At 42.5% G+C, this 17973-nt stretch overlaps 1 protein-coding gene across 3 annotated transcripts in view; it reads left to right on the top strand.

Annotated features, from left to right (window-relative positions):
* Nucleotides 1-17973, top strand: part of NUP210 (nucleoporin 210) — a 2490054-nt gene that overhangs the window by 923316 nt on the left and 1548765 nt on the right. For 2 of the 3 annotated variants that reach the window (XM_044078101.1, XR_006365597.1), the window contains exon 7: nucleotides 9545-9693. In XM_044078101.1, the coding sequence (XP_043934036.1) occupies nucleotides 9545-9693 (149 nt within the window). The remainder of the gene's footprint in view (nucleotides 1-9544; nucleotides 9694-17973) is intronic. The other variant, XM_044078102.1, reaches the window with a different exon arrangement.

Here is a 17973-nt window from a genome sequence, read left to right as displayed (position 1 = left end):
CTGGAATTTGATTGCTATGAGTCTGTCCCCATTTTTGATGACATCCCTCATTGTCTTCAGAAGACTCTTCCTCACCACATCTCCTACACAATTTCTAGCCTGCTCTCCTCCTGAATAGTAGACTCTGAATCCCAAGCCATGTGGCTTTACTATACTGCCCTTTCATTTTGTCTTCTTTATATAAAGGATGTGTAACCTCTTCCTTACTATCATGTTATCCACTTCCAAGCTGCATCCTGTCAGTGAACCTATACTGAGTTTAATAATCCTTGCTTCATGTTTGTCAGGTTAATTGGTTTCATATCCAACTTTTGCTCAACAGAGCTATTCCAGGTAATCCAAACTGAGCAACTGGACCCCAGCTGGCCAGTAGCTTATTGGCCCAGGGCCTCTGGGCTTTATGGTTAGCAAATACTGGCCAGTAGGGGCACATAGACCCCTCTCATTGTTAGCATGCTAGTTAGGCCCAGAGTGGTTAATCTACTGTACACACGATAAGGACCATCTAAAGTCTGTGCTGATGCCTATAACTCCATTCTTGGTTAAGTTTGAGGTGGAAACATCCAGCATGTTTTTTTTGGAGAGGTGGTAAGAACCCACAGAAGCACAAGGAGAACATGGATATTCCACACAAGCATTTGCTAGAAGGTACAGACCTTAATTATTATGCTAGATGTCTGTTTTTTAGTGTGCTTGTCATTGGTTGTAATTAATGGAATGGATTTTCATCAGATAGTTGTGTCTTGTGTAGTTAATCCATATAAATTTACATGGAATATGAGACGTTTGCAAAATAATGTTATTACTGCTGTAGACGTGTACAACGGGAACTTACATGGTGGGATGCAGAAGAACACACATTTAACATTAGTAAACCAATTTTTATTAAATGATCAGAGTTGAACCTGCCAGTCTTTACTCCTGTTGCAGTAAATGCCTGATTTATTGCACAACTCATTGCAGTAAGCAAATCAGAAAAAAAAAATGTCCTCCCCTTCAGGACCTTGCCCTTTGGCTACTCTACGTTCGCATTGCTGTCCAATTCATCCTGGCAGAATGGGAAACTGGTATTCTCAAGCTAGGCACCTATCAACCCTCTGTTCCATGGCAAGAGTGGGGTAGTAAGGATTGGTCTATCTTGTTGGTTCTGTTGGGGCAGCTTACTCTTTCCCCTTGGGAGCACCCCTTACCTCCTTGCTGGCTTCTCCAAGCTTGCAGGTGCTACCTCCTGAGGTGAAGTGTCCCAGAGCATACCAGTTTCCATTTGACTGCATGGTGTAAATGCACTAATGACTGTGGGGATTTGATTAGCTCAGACGTTTGCTAGGTAAGCACCTGTATGTGGAACAGAGCTGCCTATTTCCCTCATATGAAGGTTGAGCTGGTAATAGTTTTTCATTGTCGTCCTTCCCAGCCAGCACCTACAGGCACCCAAGCTACTAATTGGACTCAGGTCACCTTAAGTGTAATTAGGGCTTTCATCCTGTATACCTCAGAGCTGTCAACACAATTAATATAATGCTTGATAAAATGAAGGTAGTAAAAATAGTTGATCATAAAATAAATAACTGAGTCATATTGCTGTATTTTTATGTGCTAAAGGAGGAAGAACATTTGAGAAGCTACTGCATCCATTGTTTAATAACTATTTTTTGCATAATTTTTTACAGTTTTTAAATGAGAAAGCTGAAATAATATATAAATACTTAGACTAGAGTGCAATGCATTTACCAAGTGATGGGCACTCCACCTACTTGATGCAAGGGATGCATTGTAATATGAATAAAACAAATTATTTTTCAGCATCTGTAATGCCAGAGATAATTGTTATGCGTGAAACATGGCATTTTGCTTAATTTCTGCTGTTTAACAAGCAGATGAGAAGATTCTCTTGTTTTCACCACACAGCTTAAGACATGCAGTTTACATGGTTCACAAGGGAATAGTTTGAAATGACATTAAGCAGTGAGCTTCTCAGTTTGAGGTACATTATACTTTTGCAGTTGCTGCAAGCTGTTTAGATACTTTGTTAGTGATCTGGAATAAGACAGATGTCTAGGCAATTTTCTATGATTTTATATGAGTTTATCTGTTCCTGTGTATGGGTGCAATGGGGATATCTGGAATCTTTGCAATATGCAGTTGCTTGCTGGTCAAATGTAATACGTGACCTCTTCTGCTGACAGCCTCTGCTCTGCTGAGTATTGTTTGAATGGAGATGTCCTGTCAGCTGAAAGCAGTGTGTTAATGTGTGCTGCAAGTTGAGTTTTACAAGTGTAATAGACTCGTAAATGTTTTCTCTGCATACGTTTACTTATTATAATGCATGTTCAAAAAGCATCAGTGCACTGGAATAACTTCATGACTTTCAGAATGCATTCTGCTAGATCCCACCCCATGTGTCTAGTTCTGCCACTCCACAGGATTGTGAATAATGTCGGCATTTATCTGGCACATAATCTTTCTGGTTTCTTTTATAACCATAGGACCTTCATATTTGTAAACTAGTAGAGTCTGCACTAATTTTATTATATAGGTGAATCAGTGGTGGGGGAGATCATTGTTTCCTCACATTGACTTACTATGTTTGGGTTCAGATGGTTTCTTACTTCTGTTTACTATAGTTCTACAGGGCTGTCATCATTCCCGAGTTATTAACGTATTCTTGAGATGATGTTGCCACTGACTATTAAAATGATTTCTGATTCATTTATACGCCAACTTAGTCTTCCCCATGTTTGCTGTAGGGGGTCCGTGCTGAGTTTTCAGTATGTTTTTGCATTTGTGTCTTTGGTTGTAACATTCCTGGCCCAATATATTTTCCCTGGCTTTTTACTGTTATTTGTCAGCACTCTGGTCATTTTTTTGTCTTGTTTTGTTATTTGTGTGAAATGCAATGTCACACTTTCATTCTTATTTATCATGTGGATTTTCATTTTCAGAAAAACATGCAGAGATCCATTTAGCTTCTTTTTCTGTGTCTTATGGGTAATGTTTTAAGCATAGAGAATGGTGCCACAGAGTTTTATTTCTCATTCAGTTGAATGTACAAGTTTTACAGTGGAGATTTTTCAAACTTGGACAATTTGGAGACAGTTTATCTATCAAAAGTCATGTGTTATGTTGTGTACAATGATTACCACCTAAAGCTGGCAGTTGAAATTAATCAATGTTAAGTTGTCAATCTCGCCTTCATTCTTGCTTGATGGGTTCGGAGCCGATCCTCGGCTCCGACTCGGCACTTGCTAAGCTCGAGAGTCACTTTTACCAGCTCGAGGCAGCCCCATATCCCATGATGCAAGGCGGTAAGTACCCAGATCTCGTTTGCCGCTTTGCTGATGAGGTCCTCCTTTTGCCAGCTCCTGGTAAGTGTTTAATATTACTAAATTTTAGCCCCCAATCAGAAAATGTTTCTCTTTTTCTTAGATACTTTTGAGGCCTTTCCTGACTAACTTTATTTTTCCTTCTTTACCTTTTTAGTCAGGCCTTTATTCCCTCCCATCCCCCCCTGTTAGGGTGTGTGTGTGTGAGAGTTTACAATAACTTCTCATAGTTAACTTTACTTGTCTGATTCGGGACTGTGTGTGTACTGTTTTTGAAAGCACTATGGCTAAAGAACAGAGGGTCTCAGGCTTCAAGAAGTGTGACTCGTGCTGTCAGAAGATGTCTCTGACAGACGGTCACACTTCTTGTTTATACTGCCTGGGACCTCTCCACCTGCAGGACTCCTGTGCAATTTGTCACTCTTTTAGCCAGAGAGTCCTGCAGGAAAGGAGAACTAAACTTATTTTAAGGGGTCTCCTTAAACCGGAGGGCTCCCCGGCAAAATCGGCTCTGGGCAAGCCTTCTAGGACTACCAAGGTCCAGGCTTCAGTTTCTAAGCCTCCGGCCTTGGCTCCGACTCTCGAGTCGAGATCGCTCGGCTGGAGCCGATCCTAACTTGGCTAAATCCTCGGCACCGATGGCTATCGGTGCCGATACTGTTACTGTCACTTTGGTGTCGGCTCTGACTGGCTCCGACCACCATGTGGCTCAGGCTTCGGTGTCGGCGCCGACCGGCTACGACACCATTGTTTCCTTGCCCGTATCTACTCCGGTTGGAGCCGATGCATCTGGACCTACACTCGGAGCCGAAAAGTTATCGGCTCCATCTGGATCCGTGGGGTCTTCAGCTCCGATGGTTCCTTCGAGGAAGAGGTCCAGGTCTCCCTCTTTGGAACCGATACTGTTGGCTCCGGCCTCACCTCTTCTTTCGGAGCGGAGCCATCGGAGCCGATCATCGAGGTCTTCCAGGTTGTCAGACCATGATTTAGAGAGGATGGTAAGCAGATTGCTAAAATCACAGGCATTAGCCCAAATGCTTCATAGTCCGTCTCAACAGATGACTATTAGTCCACACCCTCTTCAAATTCCTCCTTCGACTCTACCCCAGAGTTTGGAGCTGGAGTCTACAGGAATAGTTACTGCTATGGCTGAAGGCCAGATACCACCCCCCCCTTCTGCGCCTTCAGCATCTACTCTTATCTCCTCCTCGAGACCTTCCTTGGATGGATTCGGTGGCCGGGCTTCCCTGGTCTGCTCCGAGGGGTGAGTGGCATCGGACCCTTGTCCGACCCCGCTCTTCCCCTTGGAGCTTCGGCCTTGGTGAGCTCGGCTCCGACATCTTCCTCGGAGCCTTCCCTTTCGGTGGGCCCGGGAGTTCCAGTTTCTTCGGAACGGGTTCTCTTGGATCTCCCTGGGAGGGGAGCCTTCGAGGTGATGAGGAGTGTGCTGGCCCCTGGGCTCAGTCAGCAGTCTATTCCTTTAGCTCCTCCCTCTACGGTGCCTGTTGATATCTCTTCCCACTCTCTTGCACCCGGACCGAGAGATCCACCGCCTCAGGTTTCCCCACTGGGAGGAACCCCCTCTTCCGAGGATTTTCCTGATCCGTCAGGAGATCCTCCGCGCAAGAGGACTTGTAAGAGGAAGCACCTAGACTCCTGAGTCTATTACTGGATACCGACTTAGATGAGTCGGAGGGGTCCCCAAGATCCCCTCTGAGGATGTCTCCTTTTCAGACATCCTAGAACTCCTGAAACAGAGGGAAACTGGCCCACCATAAATCCCTCCGATGATGAGTCGGTATACCTAGAGGCGTTTGGTTCTCGATCCTCCACCTCCTGGGTGTCTCCGCCTTTGACCCCTCATGCAGGTAATCGCTCGAAAGGCTTGGGCTTCTCCTGACTCTGTAGAGCCAGTTCCCAGGAGGCCTTCTAAATTTATTACAGCCCCTTCCGAACAGCAATTCCTTACAAAGGTGTCGGTTGATGCCATGGTGGTGGCGCGCCACTAAAAGGAACTTGCAGATCCTTCCGTACCAGTCCATCCTCCTAACAAGGATTCCAGGACCATGGACAGGTATGGTAAGCGGATGTTTTCCTCAGCGACTTTTGCCATGCGTTCGCTGAACTATTTGTGTCACTTCACCAGACTCCAAAGGGACATCCTTAAGGAACTGGGTGTAGTATACAGGATCCTACAGCTCAGGGGGCACAAGACAAGATTGCTTCTCAGCTAGGAATCCTTAACTCCATAACCAACTCCTCCATGCGGCTGATTTCGTATGCAGCAGATGGGGCGAGTAGAGCCGCAGGCACAGGAGTGGCTCTGAGACGTCAATCCTGGATGCGGCTCTGTAATTTTGCTGATCCCTTCAAGGCGTCCTTCACAAACTCTCCCTTTGATGGGTCAACTTTGTTTGGTCCTGAAGTGAAGGATACATTGACCAGGTGTGAGCAGGACGGCAAGACTCTTTCTGCCGTAGGAGTCCGTTTTTCCACCCCTTCTAGACCTTACCCCAAAGGACAGAAGGGTGGAAAGATGTGGTTCCGCAAATCCCAAGGAGTCACGCCGGATACACGTGGTCAGTTTACCCCTAGAGGCAGAGGGGGTAATAATAACAGATGCCGCCCTAGAGACAGAGGGGGTCCACAAAACCAGGGAAGCAGAGAGTCTCTCTCTGACAAGCCCTTCCAGCATCCCTGAGGTGTTGCCCGACTGTCCATCCTTGGAGGCAGTCGGGGGAAGATTATCGCTGTACCCACAAGCCTGGCTTTCCCTCTCACAAGACAGATGGGTACAGTCGATCATATCCGAGGGTTACAAAATTCCTTTCGAGGAAAGTCCCTTCAATCACAAAAATTCCCTTCCAGATGTGCCACCCGGTCTAAGGGAAATTGCAAAGTTAGAAGTATCAAAGCTTCTACACAAAAGGGCCATTCAGCCAGTTACAACAGACCATTCAGAGCCCGGAATCTACTCAAGGTTCTTTTTGGTCCCCAAAAAGATGGGAGATTGGAGACCAATATTGGATCTCAGCAGACTCAACAAGTCTGTGAAAAAGACGAGATTTCGAATGGTCACACTTCAATCAATCTTGCAGTTCCTGGGCAAAGACAACTGGATGTGCTCAATAGACGTTCAGGATGCGTACTATCACATAAAAATTCACAGACGCTCCAGAAGGTTTCTCCGCTTTCAGCTGGGGTCCAGTCATTTTCAATTCAGAGCCCTGCCCTTTGGTCTCACTACAGCCCCCAGAGTGTTCACCAAATGTATGGCAGTGGTCACAGCTCACCTGAGACGTCAAGGATTCCAGGTGTTTCCGTATCTCGACGACTGGCTCCTTTCAGCCACCACCAGGCATCAACTTCTCCAAGCCAGGGATTACACCCTAAATCTCTGCACTCAGGAATTTCGATCAACTACGAAAAATCCTCCTTGTTGCCCTGCCAGTCTATTACTTTTATAGGCGCAAATTTAGACACTGTTCGGATGTCAGCAACCTTCACAGACCAAAGGATTTTAGATATCCAAAGTCACGTGCGGATCATCCTCGCCAGCAAAAAGGTACAAGCCAGACTGGTCCTGAAAGTGTTGGGCCTCATGGCAGCGGCCATTACCCTTCTTCCCTTGGCCCGCTTCTACATGCGTCTTCTTCAATGGATGTTGTTCACCCAGTGGTCTTGCCAACAACTTCCCATTCGTCACCAAATCCTGGTGACACAAGCTTGCAAAAACCACCTATCCTGGTGGATTTCTTCTCCTCAGATTCATCAGGGCAGACTCTTTGTATCCCCGGCCCCAGTAGCCACAGTCACTACGGACGCCTCCCTGATCGGGTGGGGGGGTCATTATCAGGGCAGGATGGTTCATGGGACGTGGCAACTATTTGAATACCACCTGCACATAAATGTCCTAGAGATGAGAGCAGTGCGTTTAATGTTGCAAGCCCTCAACGACTTTCTTCCCTTGGGAACAATTGCAGTTCACACGGACAACATGTCTGTAGTATGGTATATCAACAAACAGGGCGGAACCAAGTCCTACCCCTTGTGTCGAGAAGCTCTCAGACTTTGGCAATGGGCGATCTCCTCTCATCGGTTTCTGGTAGCAACGCATTTCCCTGGGAAAACCAACATTTTAGCGGACAGATTGAGCAGAGCTATTCTCATGCCTCACGAGTGGTCTCTCAAACAATCTATAGTGGAGGAGATTTTTCTAGAATGGGGCCGCCCATGTTGCGATCTTTTTGCTACTCCCCAAAACAGCAAATGCCCAGACTTCTTCTCTCTCTTCCCACTGCCAGGCCATCCCCCCAGAGATGCTCTTACCCAGGATTGGCCCCAGGGACTTCTTTATGCCTTTCCTCCCTTTCCATTGATTCCACAAGTACTCCAGAAAGCCACCGTTTTGAGAGCCAAAATTATTCTCATTGCCCCATATTGGCCTCGACAAATTTGGTTTCCGTTCCTCCATCATCACCTATTGGTGCAGCCGTGGCATCTGGACCCAGTGCCAGACCTTCTGATCCACCAATCGGGTCACCGGCATCGGTCTATTCCTTCTCTCAACCTCACAGCTTGGTTGCTCCACTTCCTTCCTTAGCCAGGCTTCCTATGATCTCTAACCCTGTTAGGGATATCATAGTGGCTTCTCTTAAATCCTCTACTAGAAGGATTTATACCAGCAAGTGGAAACGCTTCTCTTGTTGGGCAAAATCAAAGAATATAGATCCCTTTACTGCCCCTGTTCATGCAGTTTTGGATTTTTAGCGGAAATCTTTCACTCAGGCTCTTCATCTTCCATGGTTAAAGTTCAGTTGGCTGCTATCTCGAACTTTCATGTCGGGTTTGCAGATCACAACATTATGTCCCACAGGCTTTGTAGAGCCTTTCTAAAAGGGATTTTTCTCCTTAAACCTCCTGTCAGGAGTCCTCCTCCTCAATGGGACCTAAATCTAGTGCTGACATCCTTAATTCTTCCTCCCTTTGAGCCAGCTGTTTCATGTTCTCTGAAGTTTCTTTCATGGAAAACACTCTTCCTTGTCGCTATTACCTCGGCCAGGAGAGTGTCAGAACCTCATGCCCTTTCTGTTCGTCCCCCTTATTTGGTCTTCCACAAGGACAGGGTATCCTTGAGAACTAATCCATCCTTTTTGCCTAAGGTGGCTTCGAAAACTAATTTGAACCAATCTGTTGATCTCCCTGTATTTTTCCCTAATTACTCTAACAGATCAGAACAAAAATTACATTATCTTGATGTTCACCGCCAACTCAGATATTATTTGGACAGAACAAAACAATTCAGGAAATCCGATCAGCTCTTTCTTTCTTATGCTGAAAATAAGAAAGGCCTTCCTGTTTCCAAAGTGACCTTATCTAGATGGCTTTCTTCCACCATCTCCGAAATCTATCAGCTCAGGGGCAAACAGCTGTGCTCAAAACCAAAAGCGCATTCCACCAGAAGTTTAGCCACTTCCACAGCCTTTCAGGCTAGACTCCTTTAGACACTATTTGCGCAGCAGCCACTTGGGCCACTCCTCATACCTTTGTTTCTCATTACAAATTGGATTTGGCCTCCAGGGATAGAGCCAGTTTTGGTTCTATGGTTCTCAAGAGTCTGTTCCATTGAGCCACCCAGGATAGAGGTGCTAGGGACGCGGTCCCATCAAGCAAGAATGAAGGCGAGATTGACAACTTAACATTGAGAAGTTATGTACCTACCATAACGTTCCATGTTAGTTGTCTTCTCGCCTTCTTTCTTGCGACCCTCCCTCCTACCCCCTTGCCTGGGCAGACCTTGTTCTCCTTTGTCTGGAAGATTGCTTCTTTAGGCACCAGTTAGTTACCTGGTTCCCATTTCAGCCCTTCCTTAGGGTAATTGCTTTCTTTCCTCAGTGGAAAGTTTTTTCTGTGCTAGGTGTGTCTCCCTATAGGTACAAACGAGATCTGGGTACTTACTGCCTTGCATCATGGGATATGGGGCTGCCTCGAGCTGGTAAAAGTGACTCTCGAGCTTAGCAAGTGCCGAGTCGGAGCCGAGGATCGGCTCCGAACCCATCAAGCAAGAAAGAAGGCGAGAGAAGACAACTAACGTGGAACGTTATGGTAGGTACATAACTTCTCATTTTAGTACATTAATGGACGATTAGCTTTTGAACTGTCCCTATTGCTCAAACTAAGTATGGATTCACATCTGCTTATTTTCTGTTTATTTTTTATAGCAGGGAGACTAAAGCCAGGTGTAAATTTCTGCAGTGGAATTAAAGTTCAGGCAGAGACCCCAGGATTTACAGTAGTAGTGGTTAGTTACACCTATGGGCAGCTTCATCTTCGTGCCAGCATCACCATTGCTGCATATCTGCCTCTTAAGGTGAGTGGTTGTCTAAGTGTCATTTTTACGTCCTGCGTTTTGCTTCAAGTCTCTCAAGAGCAATAAATAACAGCAGTGAAAATTTCATCTGAATTTCACAGTTTCCTGCCATAGGGTGGAAGTCATTATACATCTTAATTTTTTTTTTTTAATAATTGTATTGGTTTTTAGCATTACACACATATAACTATACATATGTTATTTAAAGAAGAGTAAAAACCAGTAATCACATCTAAGTTGAAACATATTCAGTAAACTGCATAGCAGTAATTATTGACCCTCAATACTTCCAAAACACTTTCTAATAAGAGTACACTTTATTCCAAAATTTAAAATGAGCCTTTTTCCTTCTTAACTTCATGACTTTCATAATTTTCTTACATACTTCAGTTAACTCAAGGAAATCCGAAAAATAAGGTGGTGTTCCTTTTTCCTATTTTAATTTTTTTCTTGCAACTGCCAGAGTTCCCCATACAAATGTATGTTGAAACCTTTTAACATATCCAGGAATTGGTGAAATGTTAAGTATTAAACATTCTTGTTAGATAACAGCAGTCTGATCAGAAGTCCTGAATTATCTCCCAAAACTTACTCATCTTATTGCAATCACAAATGTGTTGCCAGTCAACCTTTATTGTGTGTCTGTGTCTCAAGCAACTTGGATCTCCAATGCTGTAAGTCTTACTTATTTTACGAAGAGGTAGAAATATTGTTACATGTTTCAATTTAAAAGTTTTCCAGGGTAGCCATGAAGTTGGTCAACATATCTTAGAATTAAAGGTTTATTTTTTTCCCTATCACTGGCTTCATGTTGTGTACATTGAGTTAGGTAATTCAATTACTGAAGCTTAATTTTAGAGGAATTATCTAGCAAAAATTTATATAATCTGGATAAACAATCTTTATTTTGTAAGGTACCTTTAATCATTGAACAAAAGTAACCCAATGAAGTGGACTTATCTTGACCTGTTCAGTCATATGTGATATATTTTGGGTTCCTATCAGATAGTAAAAATTCTTCAAATTAGAACCGCATATGGTCGAGACCATAAATTTGAATTTGCAGAAGTTCGAGCGTTTCAATGGAAATCTCCATAAGGGGAGATTTCTATTTGTAGCGGGTGTGTGGGGGAGGGTGCAGGGGGTCTTGCCCCCCTGCTTACAGCAGTTTATTTTGTTTTCTTTTCTTTTTTTGTTTTTTATCAAAAGTCAAAGTTTTTTTTAACTTCGAACAGGATGGTTCGAACATTCTGTGTTTGAAGTTATTAAACATCGACTATGTAATATAGACCCATATATTTTTCAGTATTTATCTAATTTTGTGTAGTACAGTCCAGTTCAAATTTTCCAATTTAGAAATGTGTATAATGTCAGTGGATATGACTGAATGTCTAAGATAACTGTACCAGAATGTAATATCGCTTTCTTTTAAGTTCACTTTTTCATAATTCATAGCGTCTTTAAACTATGGACTGTATGCTGCTGGAAAAATGGCAGAAATCCATTTCTTTAATGACAGTTTTCTAAATGTATAATTTCTAAAATTTTTCAAAATAGTAATAATTAGAGATCTGATGTTGTTTTCCATCTGCTTCAACTTGTGGGTTATCAGATCTGAGGTGTGCACATCAGAATCTTATGCTCTGAAGCTCCACCTCCTCTTCCATAATTCCCTGCATACCTGATTTGCCTCACATCTCGTTTGCTGCTATTCAAGGTCATAAATGTTCTTTGAAGCTTCTCTCAGGCTAAGTGCCAGTTGCTTTAATTTAATATATTTTGCTCTGTCAGCTTCTCAGTTGTTGCCTTATCTTCCTTTAAAAAAAAACAAAAAAAAAGCAAAGTAATTAAGTAGATTATTTACAGGGAGCTTTCCGTCTTTCCTTGGCTCCTTTTATAATTGGAGTGTGTTAACTTTTCTCCCACCATTTTACTGTTTTCTGTATTCCTAGTATTTAGGATTATTTCTTAGAGTGCGAATATTTTTCCTTACCTTAAGCAAGTGTGTTTTTTTTATATTGTTAAAGCTTTTCTCTGGTGATGATAGAAAGTTGTGGAATCTTTAGATGTTTGTGTGTGATACTTTCTCTTTTGGTGTTTTCTTCCTGTGGTGTGGTCTGATATGGATAAGACTGTGTGTTTTCGAAATGTCTGAGGTGTGGTCACAAGCTACCTTTTCAAGATACCCATGACTGCTGTGTTAATCAAGGGGTTGCTCACTTGGATTTGGACTTCCAGGCCCATGCTTTGTTTGGGGCCTGGGCCTTGACGTGTCTGTAGGGCAAAGCTTATTACGAAGGGCATGCTTTCCACTGCTTCTGCTGCATCTTCCTAGGCTTTTGCTTATCTTTCTCCTTCTAAGAAATCTGGTGAAAGAAAGAAAGACAAGGTTAAACAAAATGAGAGATACGAGAGAGAGAAAGAAATGGAAAAATCCGGTGAGATAAAGAGAGGCCAGAAAACGACTTGTTGAACCTTTTATTGAAGATGAGCTATAGCAAAAGCCCCCAAGACTCTTGCCTTCCTTTGCTTTTGTTATGGATCTGGTGTTGGTACCATTTGCCAGTGTTGCCAGTGCTGGGCCAGTAATCAGGGAGCCTCAATCCTCACCACTGACACTGGTTGGGAATGTTCACTTAGAACAAAATTGGATATACACAGTATTTTTAGATGCAGCTCTCTCCACCAAGCACAATTTCCCTTAAGAGCACACAGGGAGCACACTCCGGACCTGGGGCTAGACTTCCTCTCCAGGCCCCCAAATAAGACTCCATCTTTCTCTCTACAGAAACCAGTGCTGTGTGTCCCTGTTCCAAGTAGCTGACACACACACACACACACACACACACACACCTGGGAAAGGCTGGCACAGATTTACCCGCTATACCACCTCTACCCAGACTATAAGGTAGATTCACTAGATCCAAACAACTATATAGAAATAAGAAAAAACAAAACCACTGGCTCAGACTCAAAACACTTTAATTCTCTAGCGCCTTGGTACAAGACCTTCAAGGAGTTGCAAAATGCATCAAAAAATGCACTACCTTGTATAGAAAATCAAAAAATCAGTTATTCAATTATACAAACAAACAATTAAGCAGTTAAATAAAATACTTCCAATTAATCTCACCATTCAGTCCCATTGGAATCATAGTATCATACTAAAGAATAAAAACACATTCCTTATACAACAATTTCTCTTTCAAAAGAATTTCATCATATTTAACATACATTTGTTCTAAAACACAACCTTGAAGCATAGAAAAATCACTATTATGCACATCTTTAAAATGACAGGCTATAATCGTGTTATCCTTTTGATTTTTTATGTTCCTGATGTGTTCCATCAACCTTACTTTAAAACTTCTTCTCACCAACATAAAAGAAACCACAAGGACATCTTAGGGCATAAATAACCACCTTGCTGTTACAATTAAAACGTCCTCTTAGCATATACTTAAATCTTATAATCAAAGAAACACACTACACGTTTGCAGATAGATCAGCTGTTGCATCTAAAAGTGCCCATAGATGTTAGACAGTCATTCAGACTTACTTTTGGTAAAACAAAATTTCCATGTACAAGCATTTCCTTTAAACTCATCCCCTGTTTATATGACATTATGGGATATTTATTCAAAATTTTGTTCAAATCCCTGTCTCTATGAATAAAATTCCAATAATATCTTATAATTTCACAAATTTCTTTACTTTTAATATTCTTTGTAGTGACAAAATACATTTGTTCTTTATTAGTTCCACTACTTTCTTTTTCTTTCCCGTTGTTCCATTACCTTATATTCACATTTTTACTTGATTCCAAAGAGGAAAGTTTATGTTTAGCTTCCTCTACCACTTCCTTATTATAACCCCTATTATAAAACATAAGTGAGGTATTATGTATTTCATCTAATAAATTGTTTTCAACATTACAGATTCTTGACAATCTTGAAAACTCTCCATAAGATAAGGCTGACAAAGCATGGGGAGGATGGCAACTAGTGGCATACAAGTACTGGCTTCCATCCAAAAACTTTGTGTATTCCAATACAAATTTTGCCACTATCTGTTCCCCTTAAAGTTAAATCCAAATAAGACATTTGTTCTGCATATTTCAACCCATCAAAAGCTAGGTTAAACACATTGTGTTGTAAATCAGCAACAAACTGCAGAATTTCAACTTTACCCCCCCCCCCAATAAAGATTAAATCATCTGTGTAATGAAAATAATGTTTGACATATTTTTTCACAAAACTATATTTATATAAATATTCCATCTCAAAATAAGCCTTGAATAAATTATCATAAGATATATTCATTGCCACCAGCCAGTTACTGTAAGGCTCTTACCAAGGTACCCAATTACTCTTAGTAAAATTAATACTTACACAAATGGTAGTGTTTCCAAGCAGCAAGTCTTTCAGGAGCATGACGCCACAGTGTCACCAAATAAATGCAATTACTCTCCAATAAACAATATTTAACTAGTCTCACTATATTTTCCTAACTGACTGAAGAATTGCTGTTCCCTACTTGATTGCTAGAGCATGGCAAGATGAAGCGGATGAGTTTCTTTGTTGTCAGTTGTCACATCTCTCACCAATGTCAAATAATTTTGGTGCTGGCTATAGAATGACATCACATCTGGTCACCTGATTCTGTGGTTCCCACACTACCCCCATATCTAGAAGCTGAACCAGGATCTAGCACATATGTGGATGTGTCACAATACACACCTAGAGCTTTGCTAAGGCATCTGGAGACTGTAAAACAATTCTAATACATTCATCCTTCCTGTAGAGATTAACCAGCCATTCTCTGGCACCCCAGGGTAGCAGTTAGTTCACTACTAAGGACAATAAGAGCCCCAGGCCATTCCCAGCATTGCATTTCTGGCCACTTTCAGGTCTGTGAGATAAAATCTTTATGGCCTAAACCAAGTCATTTAATTTTTGGCTATTTTACTTAAGGTAAGCTGAGTTTAACCCTTTCCCTTCCATCATCCTCTGTTAACATATGTACATTTCCTGAGTTACAACAGTACAGTCTGATATAAATGTATATTTCTTTTCTGTCCGGCAGGACCCATTGTTGATACATTTTTAACTCAAGCAACTTTACAAATACATTTTTAACATAAGCATCTGTACAAATCAGTTTGAGATTTAGATGACATAAAATTCTTTACAAAACTCCAGCTAGTTACACTGGCATATGCTACACATGCATTGCTCTACTCTCTTTGGTATAGCTGACACTGTCTCACATCATCACACTCTGCATACCTGATTCACCTTGCATCTTGTTTGCTGCTATTCAGGGTCTTATGTGTTCTTGAAGCTTCTCTTAGGCCAAGTGCCTGTTGTTTTAATTTAAGTATACTTAAATATATTTTGCTCTTTCAGCTTCTTCGTTGTTGCCTTATCTTCCTTAATCACTTTGTATTTTTTTTTTTAAGTAGATTGTTATTTACAGGGAGTTTTCCGTCTTCCCTTAAGTCCTTTATAGTTGGTGTGCGTGAGCTCTGCTCCCGCCATTTTACTGATGTTCTTTGTGTTTCACTATTGCAGTCATCACATTCAGGGTTATCTGCTTGCAGTAGCCCTGATTATCAAAGTCTTGGGTCCTGCGTCGGTTGCTGTTTCATCTTCCATGACGTCAGGTTGTCAGGGTTATAAAGCATGCAGCCAATGCCATTACATCAGTCTTTCTTGCCTTGCGGTGCCCGAAGCAGAAGCAGTTCGCAAGTGCCAGTCGGCCAACTCCTGAAATTTTCGTTTTCAAGTTTTAGAACTGAAGTCTTCAACTAAAGCCAAGTATCATGTTGGGGAAACTTTTTCTTGCTCTAAACTGATGTCAGTAAAAATCAATAATTGTATTTCTTGTGAAAAGCAAGTACCTCATAAAGATTTTCATTTGTACTGTATTCCTTGCCTAGGCCCTGACCACGACGTACCTCGCTGTTGGTTTTGTGCCTTATTTAAACAACGAGCTATTCGTTATCGGTATATTTACGCTTCTAAATATTTTGGTACTCGCTTCAGTTATCCAGATATGTCTTTGGTAAGCCATCCGACTACCGACATTCCGAAAAAATGCAAAGATAAAGACAGAGACAGGCCACCTAGGTCCAAAGCTGCCAACGCTTCTCCTAAGCTAGTTGCCAGTTCACCGGTACTCAGTGAGGTGCTTTCGCAGCCCCTGATACCCGCTACTTCAGATTCGCAGGCCTCTACTGAGACCCATTCGGAGTCCGGTATGCCGCAAGATGCTTCAACTGCGGAACCTGCGGATGTCTCTACCTTGGATGGGTCCGGAGCTGCTGTGCAGGTACCGGCTTCTGAGGGTGTATTCAGGCCTACTGACTTGCATATTAAACCAATGCCATCTTCTTCTTTAAGGCCTAAAACTCGAACCATGCCTAGAAAACCGATGCCCAGACCACATGGTCAGGCCTCTATGCCTAAAAAACAAATGATAAGAATGGCTGAAGAGCTTATTACTTTAATCAGTGGAAGCCAACCTTCCCCCTTTAAAGAGACCTAGGACTGAATTTGCTTATGATACTTCTGATCAGGATTCTGAAATTTCTGTTTCCTCTGATGACCAGGATTTACCCTTATCTACCTATGAGGATTCTGATGCAGAGGACTCTATTCCCTCTGCTTCCCCTCCAGAGGATTTTTCTTTTGGTGAAAACTTGCATACTCTTAGGGAGCATTTTCACTGGGAAAGCCAGGATTACTCTGATTCTAAAAAGAGGCTTAGGGATTTCTTACTCCTGCCCCAGCACAGGCCTTTAGCTATCCCCCTTGTACTGGACATTGTTGATGCCTTTTTGGAATCTAGCTTGGCCCCTGACTCTTTACCTCGTGCTCCCAGGAAACCTGATAGATACTACAGGGTTCCTGACTCTCACAAGTTCCTTTTTAAAAATCCTACTGTGGATCCTGAGACTATTTCACAGGGACCCAAGGGTATTAAGGCTACCTCTGCCAAAAATCCTACCCCCTCTGATAGAGATTCCAGGGCGCTGGATAGATTGGGTAAGAAGGTTTTCACTTCTGCAACCTTGGCTATTAGGGCCTTAAACTACCAGTTTCATATGTTAAAGTATCAACAGCATATTATTGGATTGCTTAAACAGAAAATTATGTTGATTGCTGACTGTGCTGAAAATAATGATTTACAGGATTTAATGCATTCTGCTGACCAAATTGGAAAACATACTTTGCAATGTGATTTTGATTCACTAGAGGCATCTTGCAGGGCTGTTGTCACTGGGTCTGTACTTAGAAGGCATGCTTGGCTTAAGGGGCAATCTTTGCCAGATCACGTTAAAGCTAAATTACTGGATGCTCCCTTAAATCAGGAATGCCTGTTTGGCAACAAAGCAGAAGAAGTGCTTAAAAAGATGGAGGAAAAAGCTAAATCTATGCAAACTGTTAAAGATTTCCTACAAGTACAGCCTCCAGGATTTAGTAGGCATTGGCCCTCTAAGAATTGGTCCTTTCCTGCCCCTTCCAGGCCTTCTCAGTCCAAACCCAGAACCAGCAGAACACCCAGGCTTCAGTCCCAGAGTACGCCCAGGACTTAGCAGTGGGGGGGCTCCCACTTCCAAATCAGGGAGTAGTAAGACCCCCCCCCCTCCATGGTAAACTGTCTCAATAACTTAACTTTGAAACTTCCAAGCCCTTCTCAACTGACTGCCCCTTTAGGAGGAAAGGTTGCTGTGCAGGCAAACAACTGGGAACTCATTATCCAGGACAAATGGGTTTTAAATATAGTTTCCCAAGGATACAGATTTCAATTCCACACGTTACCAACCCCAAACGGTTGGCCAGATCTACCCCCAAATCAGTGGGCAGAGGCTCAAAAGCAAGTACTTTCTCTCTTAAGCATAAGGACTATTCAAACTGTACCAGAAGAGGAAAAGGGACAAGGTTTCTACTCAAGACGTTTCCTGGTACCCAGAAAAGACAACTCATGGCGTCCTATCCTGGACCTTTCTATCCTAAACACCTTTTTGGTGATCCCAAAATTCAAGATGCTAACTCTTCACCAGTTGCTTCCTTTGCTAGGCAAGAATGCCTGGTTGGTAACTCTGGATCTAAAAGAAGCCTATGTGCACATCCCATTCAGGGAATCTTGCAGAAGATACCTACGCTTCAAAGCAGGTTACATGCATTATCAGTTCTCTGCACTGCCCTTTGGCTTGTCTACTGCACCCAGGGTATTCACAAAGTGCCTAGCTCCAGTCATTGCTTTTTGCAGGCA

The sequence above is a fragment of the Protopterus annectens genome, chromosome 7.part0 (genome assembly GCF_019279795.1).
Source record: "Protopterus annectens isolate FY-2018-M chromosome 7.part0, PAN1.0, whole genome shotgun sequence".
Lineage (NCBI taxonomy): Eukaryota > Metazoa > Chordata > Ceratodontiformes > Protopteridae > Protopterus > Protopterus annectens.
The sequence above is the reverse complement of the archived record's forward strand: the minus strand, read 5'-3'. Positions and strand labels throughout refer to the sequence as shown.